This window comes from Mobula birostris, chromosome 17 (genome assembly GCF_030028105.1).
Source record: "Mobula birostris isolate sMobBir1 chromosome 17, sMobBir1.hap1, whole genome shotgun sequence".
NCBI lineage: Eukaryota > Metazoa > Chordata > Chondrichthyes > Myliobatiformes > Myliobatidae > Mobula > Mobula birostris.
The window spans coordinates 30935331-30956561 of NC_092386.1; the positions used below are offsets into that span (position 1 = coordinate 30935331).

At 37.2% G+C, this 21231-nt stretch overlaps 1 protein-coding gene across 1 annotated transcript; it reads right to left on the reverse strand.

Annotated features, from left to right (window-relative positions):
- Positions 1–566: 566 nt before the first annotated feature.
- On the reverse strand, positions 567–19950 carry LOC140211583 (protein-lysine 6-oxidase). The gene is made up of 7 exons (XM_072281457.1): positions 18987–19950; positions 18742–18850; positions 17776–17913; positions 9937–10093; positions 7862–7957; positions 7662–7777; positions 567–5517 (listed from the first exon to the last, which is right to left on the reverse strand). The coding sequence occupies exons 1-7, from the start codon at positions 19681–19683 to the stop codon at positions 5511–5513; spliced, it is 1320 nt and encodes a 439-aa protein (XP_072137558.1). The 5' UTR covers positions 19684–19950; the 3' UTR covers positions 567–5510.
- Between the last annotated feature and the right edge of the window lie 1281 nt (positions 19951–21231).

Below are 21231 nucleotides of genomic sequence, written 5' to 3' on the forward strand. Positions count from 1 at the left end.
TGGCAAAAAGAAGAGTGAAATAGGTATTACAGCAGTAAAAGGACACTTATTTTGTGGGAGTCTGGGACCAGAGAGCACAACCGCGGCACGCAAGGAAGTTCATTGAGAGCAGAGATGAGGAAAAATGTATTTTGCCGGAGGGTAGCAAATCTGTGGTATTCATTGTCACAGGCAGCTTTAGAGGATAAATCTTTGGGTATATTTAAATCAGAGGTTGATATGTTCCTGATTAGTCAAGGCATCAAAGGTTACAGGAAGAAGACAGGAGAATGAGTTTGAGAGAGATAATAAATCAGCCATGATGGAATGGCAGAGCAGACTCAACAGACCAAGTGGCCTAATTCTGCTTCTATGCCGTATGGACACAAACTTTTGAAGTCAAGATGAATTATAGATTGCACTGTCGATATGATGGACAGTTACTGTCACAATGTCATTTGTTGCTTTCTCTGCTGCACCTGACTGAATACGAAACATGACATTTGTAAAGATTTTATTTCAATCACTTACCTAGTTTAATGCAGTATATCTTAAAATGAAGGGGTGGGTGCAATCATAAAGCAGAATCACATGTTGAAAATGTTTTTATTCAAATTAAGATCTCACAATCTGATATTGGCAAATAACTCGGGTTATGAAATAGCAATGACCATTACATGTCTACCATCTACAAATTATTTCTATACAGTAACTACAAGGTTCAAGTAGAGATACACTAAGTTCTAAACATAAAAGTTACCTGCAGCTAAAAGTTATGAAATTCAGTACAAAGCAGATACATATAGTGAGATGCACCAAAACAGGTTTGGAACCTTAGTGGAATTACATTGTTATTTATTACTGAGCATGTTTTCAGCAACAGCATTTTCTCTATATTTTGAATGAAATTTAAGATTGAAATGCACCTTTTGTGGCAAGATGCGTAACATTTATAGAAAATCAACCAAGAATAAAACCCATTTCAGCATGTTCTTTTACTTAGAGGAAACCTGCAGTCTATGATTAATTTTTGGCTAACCTAATTTCTTTTGCCTTCATGCTAGCACTTCTTATGAAAAAAAAACATTTCCCTATAGCCAATAAATATAACTTTTGTTACACATGTATGTTTATTTTACCCCCACTTGAAGCGGTGTTCTCTTCCATAATTGATATTACACTTCAGCTATGAGCAAGCGCCTCTGGAGTAAGCCTAACATTGATAACTGGACCTTTCTTTCCACTATCAGCACACTAAGAGAGGAAAAATACATCTTTAATTCATGATTTTAAAACAAAATGTTGGGTTTTGTCCTTTAACTTTGACACCATTTTACCTGGACAAAATTAAGCCTAAACTGCATGATTCAGATTAAGAACAGGAAGATGATGACAATTTCTCTGCTTCAGAGTCGTTTTCAGTATTTTACAGGCAATTGTGATACTACTGCTTGCCAACCCCACTGTGCATTGATGATGCTAGTGAAAATGACTGTTTGATTGGAATAGACTATTTTAGTTAGCTGTGAAATGAATATTGTTTATTGGATTGCTAATAACTCTTGTGTTGTTTCATCCAACAGTCTAGATGTGGAAATTGTGCTGAAATCTCTGACCAATTTGAAGCTTGCTCATCTTCTATCTGATTAAAAGTACTTTAAATTCCTGGACTAAATGCAATAAAAATGGATTATGACTTCCAACCTATCTTTGTGCAAGGCGTCAACCAACTTTAATAACTGGGCCTCTTTTACAACCTGCCAGCCACCTGGTAAACTTTAGGCAGGTCATACTTGTTGGGCTCTAAAGGTGCCTACTGACACCAAAGTCAGTCATGGAATGAGTATTCAGGTTGCCTTTAAATCTTAATTACAGTGTTTAAAAAAATGTCAAGCAAGTGTCAAGTATATAATCCAAATAATGTTTTTTGTGGAATACTTAAAAAATATATAAATTTGAAACCAGAACTGTGTTAATTCCCTACAATCATTTGTTAGACATTGCCTATACTGTTTCCAATTCTTGATGCTGCATTTTACAAAGGAATAATGTCAGTCCCTGGATGTGGTGCAGTGCAGATGTATTCTCACATCTGGTAATGTTTGATGCTTCAGTTGAATGCATAGTTGGGAAAGTACGGGGCAGAGGAGATTAAAGGGAGATTTATTGGAGATACTCAAAATTATAGGGTACCTCAGACAGAAAAATTGAGGAAAAACTATATTATTGTTTGAAAGGCTGGTTAATTTAAGTTGATTGGTGTAAGGACCAAAGGGAAATTTATTTTACGCAGCAAGTTGTTGTCTGAATGCACTTCCTCAGTGGTAGTGGAAGCAGATTCAATGGCATTGTCTAACTAGAAACCGGATAAATGAGCTGGCACAGATATATCGGGACAAAGACCTACAATTCATCTCAAAGTTTTGATGTGCGTGAATCAATACTGTTAGTACTTTACAGGCCCTACTAAGCAGACTGTTCTAACAGTTTGTATTATTGTGATATGCGCTATATACATAGGGCTTGAATTTTTCAATTTTAATATATAAAATTTAATATTTTAATTTTATATATATATACACTCCTAAAAACCTACCTGTAAATTATCACTTTTTATATTCTAAGCCAATAAAATACTAAATAAATGGCAGCCGTGCAGACTATACCTGTTGCTATCAGGGTGCTGCATGTAGCATGCATTGGCCAGTGAGATGAAAATAGTTAAGAGGGGACAAGTAGGTAAAATGGTATCACAGGGACCCAGTGATGTTCTTAATTATGTTAGATAAATTAAAGATTTTGTTCAATCAGGGGATTTTGCTCCAGAGACTGAAGTTTTGTGAAAAGTTCCTAGTATTCAACCAAGTAGCTGACTGCCTTGGTAAAAGAAAACCGATGAGATGTTGTACCCGGCAGATTACAAAACAGGCTCACTTGAGTTTTTATGCATGTTGAATAAGACACCAGCAGGAATGATAAAAATTTACCGGCTCCTTGAAAGACCAGAGTTAAGGCCATCCTTTATCAGTGTGTCTATCACCTGAAGGGATCCCACACACACACACACACAAACACACACACACACACACACACATCCCTCTAAAATCTGGACAAATTCATTTTAAATCAAAAATCAGCATCGCCCTATAGCTTGAAGAATCCATGCAGAGAGATAGCACATCAGCCTACTGATTCCTTGTTATTTTTGATTTAATTGTGCATAAAGTGATTGAAAATTGATGCATCTTATTGGTTTTCTTTAGTAACTGAAAATAACCATTTTTTTACCAAAACTACTAGAAGAAATAAAGAACTGAACTAAAGCAGAAATAAAAACAGAAAAATTCAAGTCCTATATGATCAGTAATCCAATTCTGGCAACACTGCAGCGAATGATGGTGTTAGGTCACCATTATCAAAGATAAGTCACATAAGCTGCAGCTTATCCAATAACTATACATTATTTACACAATAATTTAAAGAGGGAGGGATCACCATAATTTAGGTGACAAACCAAAGACAATCTTTAAAATTAGAAACTGAATAAATTTTATGAGTCACTTTCTTTACAGTACCAAGTAACTTCATATTTTTATTGTGTGCCATATTCCTCCATGTGTCCAGTACTGGCCTCCTGCTATGACATCTGCTAGATTGTTCATACTAAAATTGGAGAATGCAAGTAACTCACTTCTGCAGAAGTTATTGATTATAAACATTGAAGTTGTCCTAATATTTCCTAGTGCCTATATGGAAACAGCTGGATATGTCCGAATTGTCAATGTACATAAGTGACCAATGCATTTATACTATTGTGCCATTTTATAAATATTATTTCTAATTTAAATCTTAAATTCACACAAAGTCAGTGGAAATCCTAAAAAGGGATTATACTGCAGAAGTCAATTCTAGAAATGAAACCACTTTGTTTTAATCTTTTATTTTTTCCAGAATGAAGGCCTCGACTTTGGCAAAAATCTAATTTTTCATTTGTGAACTTAAATATTTATGATACTGTTTTATTTAAGTCCTTGATGTTTTTCTTCACTTATAAATAATAATCAATATTTTGATAACTAGAAGTTCAAATTGTTTGTGGATCTGAAAAAGCATCTAGTGCTTTCCTGGCATATATGACGAATAAACTCTTCTTGGGCTTCCCTGAAGGAGACGGTAGAGTTTGGTTATAATCAATACCTGTACCCGGCTGGATGCCGAGAAGAGTTTATTCATATTTGTGGATTTGTTTCAGTGAGCAAAAACTGCACTAAATGTAAAATGAAAATTTACATCAAATTGATAATTACATTTCATTTTCATTATTATTACTTTGTGTACACTGTATTTCAAAGAAAATGTTATTAGAATATTCTTCAACAGTGAAATATCTTCACAGTTACAGTTGTTATTCAATCAAACTATCTTTATTCATCAGTCTCAGAAATAGGCCTTTAATCATGAGCGGTTTCATTCATAAACTCTTATATTCATATTTACATAATTTGATATCATAGATTTTAGAATATGAATTTATAATTCTGCTCTTTAATGTAGAACAAAAGAATGAAATGACTTTTAACATTTATTCCACCGGAATAAATATCACCCAGTGACTGGGGGTATTGTCATTAAAAGTTCAGGCTCCAATTTACAAAAAGTCAGAGGTAGCCTTAACCATTTGAATGAAGTGATGTACAATAATGTATTATTTTAAATGAGATAGTGATTTATATATTAATAGGATCTCTGCTGATGAGCTTAAGTGCATGAATGTTTACCACACCTCTTTGCTGCATAAATACACAATGACAAAACAATAATAACTTTAGTTTCAACTGAGATTACAACTGGTATAGCCAAGTGTGTACAGTCACGATTGTCATTCTTTAACAAAGGATTCACTGTTCAGGTGAGCGCATGGAATGTAATTGAAGTGCTGTTAAATATATTCAAAGGCATATGTGTTTTAATTCTTCTGGTTTTTTTGATGAAACAAACCTAATCCCATGAATTTCTTTTCAGTGGTTATCTGGATGCTGTGCCCTTCAGGTCAGAAAGTAACTTTTCTTGAGGTGATTGAGTTAGTATAATCACGTTCTTAATAAATTTTTATAATAAAATGCTATAACAATAGTCTAACCACACCAAACTTTTCTTAACTCATTCACTAATAAAATACTATGTGGCATTATACCTACTGTAGTTCTTTGTCATAGGTGATGTATTTAGGCAGAGTGGATAAAACTGTACCAGTGCCTTCACAATACCAATCTACAGTATAATGAACGAGCTAAAGTAAATAAATTCCACTGCAATAGTAATGATGGGTTCCAAAGCCCCAACACAGTGTTGTGGGTTTTAAGATGGAAATACTCATTCTCATAGATTTCAACATCTTCAGCAAATAATACCTGTTTTGGGTTGTTTAAGTTGAAATGGTGCCATACAAGAGACTGAAGTTTGATTTGCTTTGTGACTTGGAAATGTTATTGATTCAATCCATTCTTTAACATATCTAGCTCTTTGTGAAGTTAATATCTGAAAAGGAAAGGGAAATTTGATTACAGATGAACTTGGTTCCAACCTAAACACATTCCAAGTATGAAGTTCATATAAGGAAAACTTTCATTATTACAAAGAATCAAAATCTGCCAAGCAGGGAGGTAGGGACAAAAAACAATGGAGTAGAACACGCTGACAGCTAAACAAATGTGAAGAACTCAGAACCCAAATTCTTTGAGGCAGCAGGGTGGCATGGCGGTTAGCATAATGCTATTACAGTGCCAGTGACTGGGCTCGTGTTCTGCCAGTGTCTTTCAGGAGTTAGTACATTCGCTCTGTGACCAAATGGGTGTCCTCTGGGTACTCTGGTTTGCTCGCACATTCCAAAGATGTATGGGTTAGCAGGTCAGTTGGTGATATGGGTCTAAATGGGTGGTGCAGGCTTCTGGGTCAGAAGAGCCTAAACTGTGCTTTATCTCTAAATAAAAACTTTTTTTAAAAAACGGATCAGCTGCTGACTAAATGCAGCAAGAGTGGTAGTGCATTCCAGACTTCTGTGTTTCTGCCCTGCAAAACCCAAACGTACTGCTCAATATTGTCCGTCACACTGTTACAAGGACAACACATTATTTAATACATCAGGCACTGATTGGGAAGGGCAGTAAGCAGCTGCAAATCCTGATGCCTACAGGGATCAGACAGTGCTGGCCATATCAGCACTGGGGCTGAAACCAGAGAAAATGGTAAGATGCTTATGTCAACTTCTTTATCCTACATCTCCATGCTTAATCACCCCACCCCTACTTTTCAAATTTACAAACCACCTCTCTCACTTCCTCTGACATCTTGTTTCATTTACTCACCATAGTCTCTGAAAAGTTGCCCCTCCTGATCCCTTTTAAATCTTTCTCCTCTTATTTCAAACTTATGCCCTCTAATTTTGGACTCTCCTACACTGGGGAGAAAGATATTGGCTATTAGCTTCATGAAGGGTCTCCATCCGAAAGGTCAACTGTACTCTTTTTCCATAGGTGCTGCCTGGGCCTGCTGAGTTCCTCCAGCATTTTGTGTGTGTTGCTTGGATTTCCAGCATCTGCAAATTTTCTCTTGTTTCTGTTTGGGCCATTAACTTCAACTAGTACCATAAATGTATTTTGACTGTCTGAATATTTGGACCTTCCATAAAGAAGATATTATCTTAATCATCTTTTAAAAAGAATAAGTATTTCAAATTGCAACATCAGCACCCTTGGATACAGAAAAGTAAATGGAACTGATGGAGATGAAGGAAAAATCTCAACAATAGCAGCTGGGGAGAAATGGGAGCACAGCATTACTTTCACCAACCATATTGGCTCTCAAACAAGTAAATGGAATAGCCTTGTCTCTCCCTGACCTAAGAGACAGGATAGAAAGAAAATTTAGAAATCAGTTACAGTGATATAGAGTTCAGTTGATACCAAAATTGAGAATTTATTTCCTAATTTTGTTATCAGGATTCAAAAATGTGATAAAAAGTCACCGGAGAGAACAAAATATCAGAGCTTTTCATTGTTCTCAGTCGAGTGCTCCAACTGGTTTGCTTTCTTTCTAATAAGTGTTATTCTGAAGCATTAGACTTGCTCACAATTGCAGTCTTGCCAGGAAAGAACTGACAGAAAAATAACGATTGCCAAGTCAGTGATATATTGCAAATGCTTTCTAGGCTACATTACAGGAATGTGCAATATGTTTCTGGTAAAACTTGTTTGTAATATTTTCTCATTTATTAAGACTAATCCAAAAAAATACATGTAACTAATATTTAATACATATGGTTCTAATTTGCAGCTCTCATTGAATATTTTGATGATTTACTATTGTATAACTTACAATGACAACTTCAGAAACATTTCTGAACTACTGCAACCTGTTTTACTTGTTTTGTTATTGTTAGCTTTATATTTTCACAGGAAAATTGATTTGGAACCCTACTACACTGATGTATGAAGACTGTCATTACTGTCTATGTTAATTCACAAAAGCAGGGATCACTTATGCTGATGTAATATTTGCACATCCGTATTCATTGTGTCACTTTAAAGTTGCAAGATGTAATTTCACACTTGATACCAACTTTAATACTTTGTATGTACAGAACATTTTCTTTGATCATCCATGATAAGTTCACATGCACTTACTGTGAAATCCTACAGCCTGAGACATATGCATGGTGGCCTGTATAACGAAGGTCACAGCGAACAACATTATTACCGTAATCTGATTCTGGAACCAAATAGCTAGGATTTACTGCAACCTGTAAACGAAAAGGAAACAGGTCAGTAACAATTCCCTGTATGTGATTTTTTTTTTAAGCAGATAACTGTTTAATAACACTTACTTTCAATATATAGTTTCCAGGCTTAACATCAGTAATATCAATCCACTGACAGTCAATGTCAGCATTGTAGGTATCATAACATCCTGGGCTCAATCCCTACAAGCAATTCAGTCAACAAAGTTAGAAAACTCATATACAAAATGTATAACAGAATTAGAAATAAATCTTACATTTGGTTTACTGGACTCTTTCATTAAAAAATTACATTTTAAGGCCAAAACTGTTTTGTGAAGATTATACTTTGATATTTATCTCTAATATCAAATCAGTCTGGTTACTTAGTTCAGCTTCAGAGAGTTAGATGATTAAATCAACAGTTCTACAATATTTCATTAACAATCACAACAATCTGACAGCTCTCATTAGAATTTTTGAGTGACAGTTTTATTCTAAATGTGTTACCTTTTGAATTAATAGCTTCTAATCTAGTAACAACAACCGAACTCCCATTCTTCCTAATAAACAGACCTCAGATAGTCAGGAAGGAACTTACAGAGAGCAGTGGTTTTATTTTTTTAATTATTTTGATACAAGCTTAATGTCATCATTTGATCTTTAACCCTGATGAATGCTATGTCGAATGGGACTTTTTGCTTCAATGGTGATATGAAATATCTAGATATGCACTCTTAAAGTTATTACATAGATACCATATTATAGTTTCAGAAACATCCACAGTTAAGGCAATTCATAGTTGGCAACAAGAGTTGTTAAATAAGAAAGGTAGTGTATTTCTACCAGAAGCCTTTTTTACTTACCACATATACTAGCAATGCTGTCTGTGATAACAAGAAGCATGTTTGCTGGTGTTAACAGCCATGTTTGTTCAGTTTAACTTCCTCCCACATTTCTATAAATGAAACTAAATGGTTTCTTACACTGTTCAGTTCTGATTTAAAACTAAAAGCATTCTTTATATTCTCAATAAGCCTGACTTGATTCAGATCTTCCACACTCAAGAAGGAAGTACCATCGCCAGCAAAATTATTGCAAATGTAAACCAATAAAACAATGGGATTTGAACATCTCAGGCTACTCGAAACAGTAAATGTAGAATCAGGTTCTGCTGACCGAGATCCTTTGCAGAAGGCGAAAAGTTTATGATTTGGCAAAGTAGTAAAAGTTAGCCTGATATAGATAGGATGCTTTTTCAACATCCAGACATCTGTGCAGGTCAGCATTTTGAAAGTGCTGGTCTGCACTATTATTAGAACTAGAAATTCTACCTACATTTAAAAAATTAAGTTCTCTTAAACATCTAAGACTATATAATAATTAATCAAGTGTTAACACATGAAATGAAGGGTGATCATTAAAAACCTAAACAGCAACAAAAGTAATTGAGTGAAAATTGCCCATTTTAAGAAAAGCTAAACTTTCAGCATTGCAAAGCAATTCAAAAGCAAAGGACACCAGAATCAGTTACAACCACTTGCACCCCACCCTCCCTCAATTCCTGGATTCCTTGCAAATCCCTGTTGCTTGCTGCCTGAGTTCTTCCATGTTTACAGTTTTTCTTAAATTTCTACTCAATTTCTTACCACTCCATGCACGTAACGAAGCACTTTCTAAGACAGGGTCCCATTTTCCTGACAATACACATTACATTCAACAATTCCTTAAGAAATTCCCACATGTAACCTTCACCTCTGTGCCACTAAATATGTCCTTGAACTTTTCACTTGCAATTTAGTCTGAAGGAATTTTACAGATAAAATCTCAATGAGTCACAAATGTTTTCTCTCTCTTTTTCTCCTATGAGTTAAGTATTACTCGCCATTCATTTGAGCTTTTTACTACATCTTGTACATTTATATCATAATTCATTCTATGTGGGCTAGCTGTGCAAAACAAGGTCTGGAAATGGAATGGAATTGTTATGGTTCAGAAGCAGGCCACCCACCCAATGTCTATGATCGCTCAGCTCCACTAAGCACGCACAGCTTGGTTTTCTTTGACTATACAGACAATGCATAGGGTCATCTGAAGGTGTCAGCATATGACCTAATTAGTCTCCTTCATGCATTATAAACAATTCTAAGCTGATCAATATGACTAACTTATTTTTCACATACCTGTGAATGTGCTGTGCAAGCATATCTTCGGTAGTAGCCATAGTCACAGGTGGTGTCCTCCAGGCAAAAGCTCGCTTTATGACCTTCAGCAACTTTTCTATGGGTGGTGGCATCCAGGAGATCATAATGGCTAAATTCATCCATGCTGTGGTAATGCCTATAATATGGAGTTTACTTTACTGTTACTGTGCTTGTGGTAAAATGAATTTGTCAAAACAGGAAGCTTGCCAGAACTCTGAATTTGAATGTTGTTTGGTATTTTTGAACTCCCTGATCTTCAGCTCTGTCAACCTAGCCCACGCTCTCAGTGCTTGGGCTACTATGGAAAGAGCCTGCTAAGTGTGGAAAAAAAACTAGAATACTGTGCAAAAGCACTTATGTATAGCTATGGTGCCTAAGATTTTTGCACAGTGCTGTATTTGTCAACATGGAGCAAAGAGTGAGTTTGTAAATCTGGAGGACACAAAGGATGTTGAGAATGGTCAGGATGGAGCACCATGGGAGGTCTGTGGGGCAGGTGGCAGAAAAGGAGTGCCGTGTCATGGGGTGGGGGGGGGGGGAGTGATGACACACCCAGCCCGGAGACACAAGGCAAGGTCATTTGATTGCAAACAATTGGTTTATTGATCGTTACAAAAGGTCTCTCTGGTGCTTCCCGCTCCTTCCTCTCTCCCTGCCCTCTTCCCACTCTCAGTCCACAGCAGTGACCCATATCATCACTCACATATGTCATGAAATTAATTTTTTGCAGCCCCAGAAGTACAGTTCAATATATAAAAATTACTACAGTACTGTGCAGAAGTCTTAGGCTCCCTAAATATATATGTGGCTACAACTTATGGACAGTATTGTATCTTGGAGAATTTTTTTATGCTTTGGAGACTCTTAAACTAATGGATATATTTGCAAATCAGTCATCCAGCTGACTAAAGTAAACTTGTTGTTGGAAGTTAGCTCTGTAATTATGGTATATTGAATTCAAAGACTATACAGAGAAAGTAAGTTAACATTAGGATTAATGTAAAGCAAAACAACAATGATAAGCAGCATGGGAGATTTGAAATGGTGATATGGCAAGTAAAATCACTTGGGTATGCTAGACTAAATTATGGAAGGAAAGTTTCATTATTTACTTTGGCTAGATAGCTTGCCAACTGAACAACTGGTAATTGGTTGAACATATTCATTACCCAAGTAATTTAGCAACTTGATTATAAAATTGAATCTTTACAGTTTTTTCTTTAATACAATATTTTTTGTATGAAAGAAAGAATTGCATTTATATTCCATGACTTCAGGGAGTCACAATTTTTTTCAGGCAATAAGTACCATTAAAGTGAAGGCACTATTGTGATGCAGGAAATAGAACAACAAAATGCACACTATCGGCACGAACAATAGGAATTAATCCTTATAAAAGGTCCTAATTTTGGGTGATCATATGGAAAACTAAATATATACTTACTGTCCATTACACCGTTGGCATTTGGGGCAACAATAAAGATCCTCCATCTCTGTCTGTACAGAAGGGTTCTTCATTGCTGTTTCCATAACAATTTTTTTTTGACCAGTCAGGGTTGTTAGCCCTGAGCTGAACCCTGAACCTGGAGGACTGGTGGACTCCTCTTAGTCTGACCTGTTTGGCATGGGTGACCCTACCGAGAGCTAAAGCACAAGGTCCTGACTCCAGACAACATAGCTCTCTGGGTCATTGAGGCAGACAAGTCTCCAAACCCAAAGACAAGGTTGTGGTCCTCTTAGAGTGATCTTCATAATAATCTCCTCCATGCATACAATTCATAGACTAAGAATATGCACTTATTATATATTATATTACAAGTTATGAACCAATAATGATCTCCTATTCTGGTCATTCTGTCAAATGCAGTGCCCTCAGCTCTTAAATTCAAACTTGAAAGTACCTGGCATTTGACCAGTGAACCCAGCTTTCACTGAAAATGGCTTAACTGCATTCATCTCTTCTGATCAAGATCAATCACCCAGTGAGGATTTTGAATTGATAAACCACTTCCATTCCCAACAATTAGGCAGAGATGATGATTTATTTGTCAAAGAGATAAACACCATTCATTTCTGTGCTTCACTCCACCCTACTTTTATTGTTTATCATGCTCAGAGAACATTCTATCGAATCTCTGATTGCGCTTTTGTCACATGATTTTCTCTCCTGCTTTAAGGCTATGCTAATCTATCAAATCTATAAAACTGACTAACTCACCCATCCAGTGATTAAGCAGTCTTCTGCCCTGGGTGCATTGTTGCCAACTTAGAGGTATACTGTCCCATCTCTTGATACACTGCCATGGAAAAGCCTCAAAATTCCCGCCCTATATTAACTACAACATTCTCACTGTTCCTTTCCTCTCTTAGATTTTGAGTGTATCCTCTCATCTTCACATTTAAATTTCTCAGTTTTCCACATGAATTTCATCTATCAGATCTATCTTTCCCTCCTAAAGTTAAAGCCACATTGTATGTGACTGTAGTCACTTCACAGAGGCCACCTTTGTCCTCAATGATCTCCTTGCAGCCTTTGAATTTGTTGATCATAATTCCTTTCGCCACTTTCTGCCAAGTAAAACTACCTTCATTGACACTCATCTATGGACAAATTATCTCCAAAATCTGAGAGCTGCAGAGCAGGAGATCCAAAAAATTCTGGAAATAACTTATAGATCAAGTGGCATCCATGTGGTAAGGAAGAGGATCAATGTATCAAGTTGTGCAACCTTAAAAATGCTGCCTTTCTTTCTCAGCTCACTGGTGCAACTTCACCTGTTAAATATTTGCTGCTCCCTGCACTTACTGTTTTTGTTATTTCTAATGAAATCCTCCCTAGATATTTAACCCCTACAGTGTAAATGGACAGCACTGGTAAAAATGACTGATGAACAACCGTTGTGGAGGGAAAGTCCAGTCAACATCAGAGACATAAAGTAGTCTTTCTGCTACATTTGATGATCACAATTTTGAGTTTTCTGTGATAAAATAAATCAATCCTAGAATGCTGAAACCAGCTATCTGAATAAAGAATTTAGATGTTCATTGAATAATACAAAAATATCTGATAAAAGTTATAATGTAATGCATTTGTTTTTGTTTCATTTGGATCAAATATTGAAGTGCCAGTGTACATTGCTATCAAGTGATGTGATGCAGATTTCATCTTCTTGCAACTGGGATCTTAACAAGTCAGTTTCTGTGAGCAATCAGAGGGTAGAAACTAAATAATTCTCTTATGGACATTATTTGGAACTTGGATGCAGAACCACCCAAAACACTTGTGAATCTAATCAGTGTGGCAATGACCTGAAAATGGCCTATGGACTATGAAGCTGGAAAAGGAATACAAATGAATTGGTTCCAACTTCTATCAGAACAATCTGCTGACATAGTAAAACCCTCAACACATTAATACCCTCTGTCATCATTGCCAAAAGCAATCAATTCATCTTTGCTGAATAACTTTTTATTTCCATTTCAGGTGCCAACTAGTACTATCCAAAAAGCTATAAAGTTAAATGTTGAAATTTTATTACAGAACAATTAATCTCCCAGTGTTCCCACACATGGAATATTTTATTTTAATTATATATTTAAGAACTATATGGGACCCTATTTTTTTCTCCCCATAGAAGGCTTTTGTCCATCGGCTTATTAAAATTCTAAGCCACAAGTACACATACAACTCCATAGCCAGTGACTGATTATATACATTTTACTCATTTGTTAACCAATTCTTTTCTTTATTGTTTCTTTGTCTCCTTATTCAGCCATTAACAATGGTTGGATTTTTTTTTATAGTGTACCAAGGTTTCCCAACTTAAGTTAACAATGGAAGACCAATGGCCGCCACAGTAGCATAGCAGTTAGTACGACACTATTGTAGCTTGGGGCATCAGAGTTCAATTCCAACATCATCTGAAAGGAGCCTGTATGTCCTCCCCATGGAATGTGTGGGTTTCCTCCCAAAGTCCAAAGATGTACCAATTAATAGGTTAATTGGTTATTGTAAATTGTCCCATGATTAAGCTCGGGTTAACCTGGGGGTTGCTGGGCAGTGCAGCTCGAAAGGGCTATTCTGCACTGAATCTCTAAATAAAATAAAAATACATATAATCAAGAGAAATAAAAGCTTAGAGAAAGTCCAGCTTTGTACTTGATGCTTTTTTCCAATATCCATGAGATAAATCTTCAATCATTAATGTAGATACTGTTTGATTTCTATATCTCTACCACATCTTTTCAAAGAGTAAAGTACATGACCATTTAAAAAAAAAACAACCACCTTATCTTTAATACGATCTCAAGTTGGTATTTCTGTGAAAAACTACTTTGAGACAGCAAAAAAATACACAACTTAAGAAATACTGTATATGTGAGTGTAGGCCTTTCAAGACTTTGTACCCATTCCATCATTCAATAAGTTCATAACTAATCTATCTCAGCACCATTTCCTGAACTATCCCCAAATCTCTTGATTCCATAAACATCGAATAATCTCTTCCTCTCTGTCGAGTATACTCAGTGGTTCAACCTCTGCAAGCATCTGAAGTGATGAGTTCTAAAGAATCCCTACATTCTGGGAAGGAATTTCTTGTTACCTGTCCTGAATGACAACCCATCATTTTAAGACTGGGGTCCTTGCACCTTGAAATATTCACTGTACATATACCACATCAGGCTCCTTTCATTCTTCCAAACTTTATTCAGTATCAGGCCCAGACAGCTTAATCACTCCTCATACAGCAAACACACAAAACTACAATTCAACCTGACCAATCTTTGCTGCACTCTTCTATGCAAATATATCCCTCCTCATGAGTACAGACCAGAGTTTTGTCCAGCATTTCAGGTGATGCCTCACCAGAGGTCTATGTATTGGTGGCTAGGTATCACTTTGCCTTATACTCAAATCCTCAAGCAATAAAAGTGAACACACCATTTACCTTCCTTGGTTGCTGTACATTAACAATTGGTGACCTATTTACATGGACCATCAGGTTCCCTTGTACACCAACAACTTCCAGTCTCTCAAAACTAAACTCCACCTTTTCTCTATTACTCCTAACAAATGGATGATTGCCAATTTTTCTACACTACATTCCATTCATTGCCTGTTCACCTAGCCTTTCCATACATGCCTCCAATCAGGAAGGATGGCCTACAGGGGTATACATACCTCTAGACTAGACATACCCAGGCATCATTCCTGATGAAGATGGCAGTTTGTCATTGAAACATCAGTTATAATCAATACCTGTACCTGTCTGGAAGCCCGAGAAGAGTTTATTTGTCTCTACATCATCTTCCCAACCCACACTGCAACTAATCAGCAAACTTTGATGTAATACATTTGAATCCCTGTGTGAGCACTGATCCTGGCTAGACCCCCTGGTCATATCATCCGGAGCCAAGCCTGACCATTTAATTGCTATTATTTTTTGCTAGTCACCAAATCCTCACTCCACCCCAATATATTACTCCTAATGTACTCCAATTTGTTTGATAATCTATAGATGGTCAGCTTATCAAAGGCGTTCTGGAAGTCCAAATGTGTTGCATATACTTGATTGCTCTTGTCTTTTCTGCTGGTAACAACCTCAAGTTGTTTTTTTTTTACTTTAATGATAGCATAGATCCATCAATATTCCTGAAGCAAGTTATGCACTATACATTCAATGTCAAAGCTCAGTAACTAGGCAATGTGAAATAACTGAGCAACAAATCTAAAAACCACTCTCCCCCCGAGAGGTTTCTGCTGGATGTGTCTTTAAGAATTAGAAATATAAAGAAATATTTTGCTGTTGTATTGATGACTAAGCCATCAGTGTTTGATGGTCTAAACTATAAAAGTGATAGGAAATTCAGGACTTCGTCACATGCTATAACATGGAAACCCAGAGGCCAGTGTCAAAGATTTGTCATTTCTCCACAAGCTTAAACACTGCATCAGCTGAGAAGAGGAATTTCAGAGTTGTGTACTTTGATAATAAATGAACCTTTGAATCACATCACAATTAAAGTGAATTAATGAACATTTCAGATATTTACCCTGAAAATGTAAACACATTGTTATATGAAGTCTAAATGTGTTTTTAAAGACATATTGAGTTATTGTAAACACAAGAGATTCTACAGATGCTGGAAATCCAGAGTAACACATAACAAAAATGCCTGAAGAACTCAGCAAGTCAGTCTGCATCCGTGGAAAGGAATAAACAATCGAGGTTTCAGGCTGAGATTCTCCAATAGGACTACAAAGGAAGGTGGAGAAAGCCTAAGTTATTGTTTCTACTTGGTAAATACATTGACCTGTATTACTATTCCCTCAAATATTTTTCCCCAAATATAAAAGAAGTTATATTATTTTTATATTTACTTTTTGTGATACTGCATCGCCAGATGTGCCAATTTTTATTTTCTATTTTTTAAAATACTATAAAAATAGCTAAATATTGTATTATTTTATTAAGGGATACAGCATAGTAACAGGGCCTTCCAGACCAACAAGCGCACACCACCCGATTACACCCATGTGACCAATGATCTACTAATCTGTAATTTTTTTTGGAATGTGGGACGAAAATGAAGGATCCAGTGGAAACTCTAACAGTCATGGGGAGAACCTACAAATTCTGGGCGGATATCCGCGGAGAACCTGGGTCACTTGCAAAGCAATAGCATTACACTAATCGCTAAGCTACTGTGCCGCTCTTAAGTTGTGCTTTTATTTTCTTCCTGCTTTTCTGTCTGTAACAACTTTGCAGTACGATTAGTTACTCAGTTAGCTTCATGGTGTCACCATTATTGGTTGTCAAGTGTTTTCCTTGACTGGTAGCAAATGAAGTCAGGAATGGGGAATTCTACTTCCATGAGATAATTAGATTTTTGAAGACTATATTTACCAAGCTTTCAAGTACATTTATTATCAAAGAATGTATAAATTATACAACCTTGAGATTTGCTTGTTCATAGGTAGCCACAAAACAAGAAACCCAAGAGAACCCAATTAAATAAACAAAAAGAATAAAAATAAAAGACCAACACTCTGTGCAAGGGAGAAAAAAAATAAAGTCATGCAAACAATAGCATTCCGAACCAAAAAAAAATGAGTCCTCAAAAGTTTGCAGTGATCTGTGTCAGTTTGATGCTTTGTTATTAGGTATCTTTGTGAGAATGGCCCAGATGGAAAAAGCCATCTGATACTTTCACTTACAAAGGTACCCAAGAAACAAGCAAATGCAGTTAACAACACCAAGTAAAATAAAATAAAAATGACAGGTAAATCAAACAGATGGAACTTCCAATAATGATAAAGTGTCACATCTATTTTTATCTTGATCTCTTAATCATGAGAACTTTAAATACTTGCCAGTGCCTTTGCACTTTTCGAACAAGAAACCATGATTTGAGGGATTTTTTCTTGCATACAATCCTGTTCACCTACATTGAATTAATACTCTACTGTCCTGTGTCCTCAGTGCCAGTAAGAGCTTCATATTGAAGTTTGCACTTTGGGCATTTGGTTAAGCTCAGCATTTTTTGTAGTCTGAAAAATGATTGACTTTGGCAATCTTATGCCTTAAAGGTTAAGTGCTTCCACCTCATTAGGTACTTCCAGAGAATAACCTGCATGCTCTTCAGATTTGTGGCCAGCTCGATCAAAGATGCAAGTGAAAGACTGAGTTGCAAGAGAGCAACTGAAGTAAGAGCAAGACTGAAGAGACGGGGAATGTACAATGGAGCAGATAACTGCCTCACAATTAGAAAGGTGAGATTAAGTAAGCAAAGTTAAATGTCAGAGTTTCCACTCACCGATGACAACTGTGCCACTCCCAGGAGTAACGAGGTCGACTTGGAAGGAAGTCTGCTGTGCCTTGGTTCTTCACTCTCTGAGGGAATCTAAGTAGAACCCTCATATCATAGTCCCGAACACCGGAGCTATAGGCTGAACTGCAACACAACAGTGGAGACAAAAAGGGCCATCATAATACATTTAAAATTCTGAACCTTGTGCACCTTAAAATCGCTGTTAAACCGAGTAATGTCATTGATGAGTCTAATGCAAGTGCTTCTACAGGAGAAAGCCTAGCATATTCACAATTAGAATCTACAGTCCGTTTTAAAAAGTTTTGTGTTATTGTTTAAAACCACGCAAATCCCCATTCTTTATTAACTCCAACTTTCATGTTTGTAATTTAGAAAGAAAGAAGAAATATTCTAAATCCATTTGAGTTTTAGACATACTATTTGAAAACATTTGATAAAAATGGGATATTGTTCAAATAAATTTGCACAAAGGAGCAGGGAAACGCAGCCCCAACATGAATCCCAAGATGGAGATGATATTTCTCAGAAACTAGTCCAATTCTGGCAGTGGAGACCGTTGTAATTCGTAGTGATTTCTGTACCGTTGCATTTCTCCTACACTGTAGCTATGGTGCCAAAAACATTTATTCTTGACCGTTGGCTCTGGATTCTGTATCCAAACTTACACTACAGAATCACTTCATATCCACGTTACAGTCCTGGCACAGTGCAGCATTGGCGGCTTTACTAACAACTCTCGGGCAATTTTACAAAGTGTATTTTAATTATCATGTGTGCAATCTTTTTAATATCATCTATGCAAATCTAGATGGGGACCAGGTAAAGAAGTGCATGCTCTAACATCCTGAGTTGTAAATACCTTCGGGGTCGCTGTGACAGGAATGAAGAAAAACGAGTTCATGTAACGAAGCAAGAATGAATAGCACCTGGTTCTGATTATGTAGACCGTACCTTGCCAAACAATTTTCCTCTGCAGCACATCTGAGATTGTACATGTGCATCTTCTGAACGTACGTTGAGGCTTGAATGTAGTATGGATCTGCGATTAAATCTGGTAAACCTACAAATTGAAAAATTAGTGCACGAATTCGCATTAGTCAAACAAAAACATGTTTGTTTCTAATCAATTGCTTGCTCCTAAACAGAATTTGTTTCAAAAACATGCATTCAATATATATTTTAAGTAACAGGCTTACCATGTTGGAAGTACCTGGTACCATAGCCGGGTCTGCGGGGTTGAGGCCTGGGCCTGTCATATGTATCATAGTAATTGTAGTAGGGGTTGTCGTCCGTGCGCTTGTAGGGGTTATAGGGATCATCCCCGACCATGATATCCTCATTGCCAATCCCGCGACTGTCCAGGCTCGATGCGTTCCGTTGGGTGGCCGGGGTGTCTCTAATGTTTTGGTTCGCATTGTTCTGCCGCGGCTCCTCTCTGGACCCGGCTCCAGTGGGCTCCGAGTTTCCCCGAGATCCGGAAGGTCCCGGGTTATTGCTACTCGTGCCCTGCGACCACTGACTGGCTCCTGTCCGCCTCGCACCAGACGGGCGTTGCTGTGCTTGTGCTGAAAGCGAGCCTTCCTGGCGTCTTGCTGCTCGGGCTCCGGAGGGAGTGTGGGGCGAGCGAGCTGAGGAAGAGGGTCTCCGCCTGGCGCCGCTGTCCGCTGTGCTATTGGTGTCACTCAGCAAGACGAAAGGGTTGCTCCCGCGTGAGTCCTGAGGCGGCTGGTTCTCGGTGCCCAGGCTCATCAAGCTGTAAACGCGCCCGTTATTTTCCCACTGAATTCGTTGGCCCCAACGGGAGAACCTCCGTTGCCCATTCACTTCTACAAGCAGGCAAGTCAAATAAAGGCCAAAAAACTTAACTAAATATATCGACGTCTGGTAATTCATCGTTGAACTCAACGAGGGAAGAAGTGTAATTCCTTAGAAAATTTGTTTTTTTAAAAAAATACTATTTCCATCAAATATATTTAAAATGTAAAAGTCAACTTAATAGTTCAAAATATTATGTGTGTGTGTGTATATACAAAATAATATTCAAAAGCTGGGTTGTCAAAAGTTGCAGCTGTACAGAGTGCCTCTCATTTTCCTAAAACTGTCTCGAGTGGAGGTGGAAGGGATTTTAAAGTTGCTCACACATTAGCAAAGTTACACAACCTGCTCCCAGGCTACTCGCTATTTGTTCACGTAATGCCTAGGAACGTGCAGTCTGACAGTCCTTCTCCATTCTACTCCCTTCCTCCACTCGAGCCGACACGAAGGAATTTCATGGCCCCAGACACCCATCCGTTAGAGTTGCGGCTCGCCAGTTAACCTGTGGGTTGTGCCAAAATATGCACAGAGAGAGAGAGAAAAAATTAGATCATCGCGAGGAGCAGCATTAATAACACATGGCGCGGAGGTTTGAGGGAGTTAAGCGGGTGCCTCAGTACGGCTGTGTCTAAGGATTGATTGCTGCATGTGCCATGTTATGTTCTTTTGCCGTTAGAAAGCAGAACAGCAGCCAGAGAAAATTAGAGACGGGAAACAATATGTGGTCGCATTGTGGTTTCTGCGCCCTATTTTAAATCAACCCCCGCGTTCCCCAAAGCTGAAAGTGTTTTATAATTGAAAGTTTGATCACGGAAAAGTGCTTCGATGATGTCCGCTGGCTTTCTCCTTATAGGCAACTAATGTTCCCATTCCCATGCACTGACTGTAAACGTGCATTACACGCACTCGCAATGTTAAGACCATGCAAATCAAACAATCCTTTGGTATATGCAGATATGTCTTAAAACTGTTTTTGACATTGATTGGAGTAGATGAATCCATATTTTTTTTCGCCCAATCTAGTTTTTTCCCCGCGCAAAGAAATCATAAAGAAATTACAGTCGAAACAAACAACCACCCATCAGTTTCCACTGTTGTCTGGCTCTTACGATTATGAGGAACTTAATGTCGAATTAAAAGTTTGCCGAGATCTATTTGTTCAGAAAGTACACAAATCTGTAAATTGTGATGGGTGAAGAAAGGTTTAATCTTTCATGTAGGCTTATGAATACAACTGCTTAAATTTGTTAGAAAAATATGTGCTGCTTTGCTTTTTGGTGAAATTTGTCATTTTCAGATGTGGGCACCTCAGAAAATTCCATAAATGTTGTTCCCCAGTTGTAGAAACTGGATGTTTTTGAAGGGAGTGCCTGCTTTCTGCAAATGAGCAGTTATGGAATATAATTAGTTACTGTTTATGTCTAAAATAACAGAACAAACAACAACGTTGGAAAACGCCAAATAGTTCTATATTTGCGTCTCACGTCATGAACTGCATACTGTAATTCAGTTAAAGGCCCCCTCACGAATCTTTACGAAAATTATAAAGTGTGGTTTGGATCATTGGTGCAGTCTCATGTAAAGGAAAATGTGTTTGGTTTAAAATAAGGAATGAAAATTTATGGA

Coding starts and splice junctions, on each gene's coding strand:
- LOC140211583 (XM_072281457.1), bottom strand. CDS start 19,683: ATGAATTACCAGACGTCGATATATTTAGTTAAGTTTTTTGGCCTTTAT. Junction 18,851..18,986: donor TACCAGGTACTTCCAACATG/GTAAGCCTGTTA, acceptor TTCAATTTGTAG/GTTTACCAGATTTAATCGCA. Junction 7,958..9,936: donor CTTGCACAGCACATTCACAG/GTATGTGAAAAA, acceptor AATTGCTTGTAG/GGATTGAGCCCAGGATGTTA.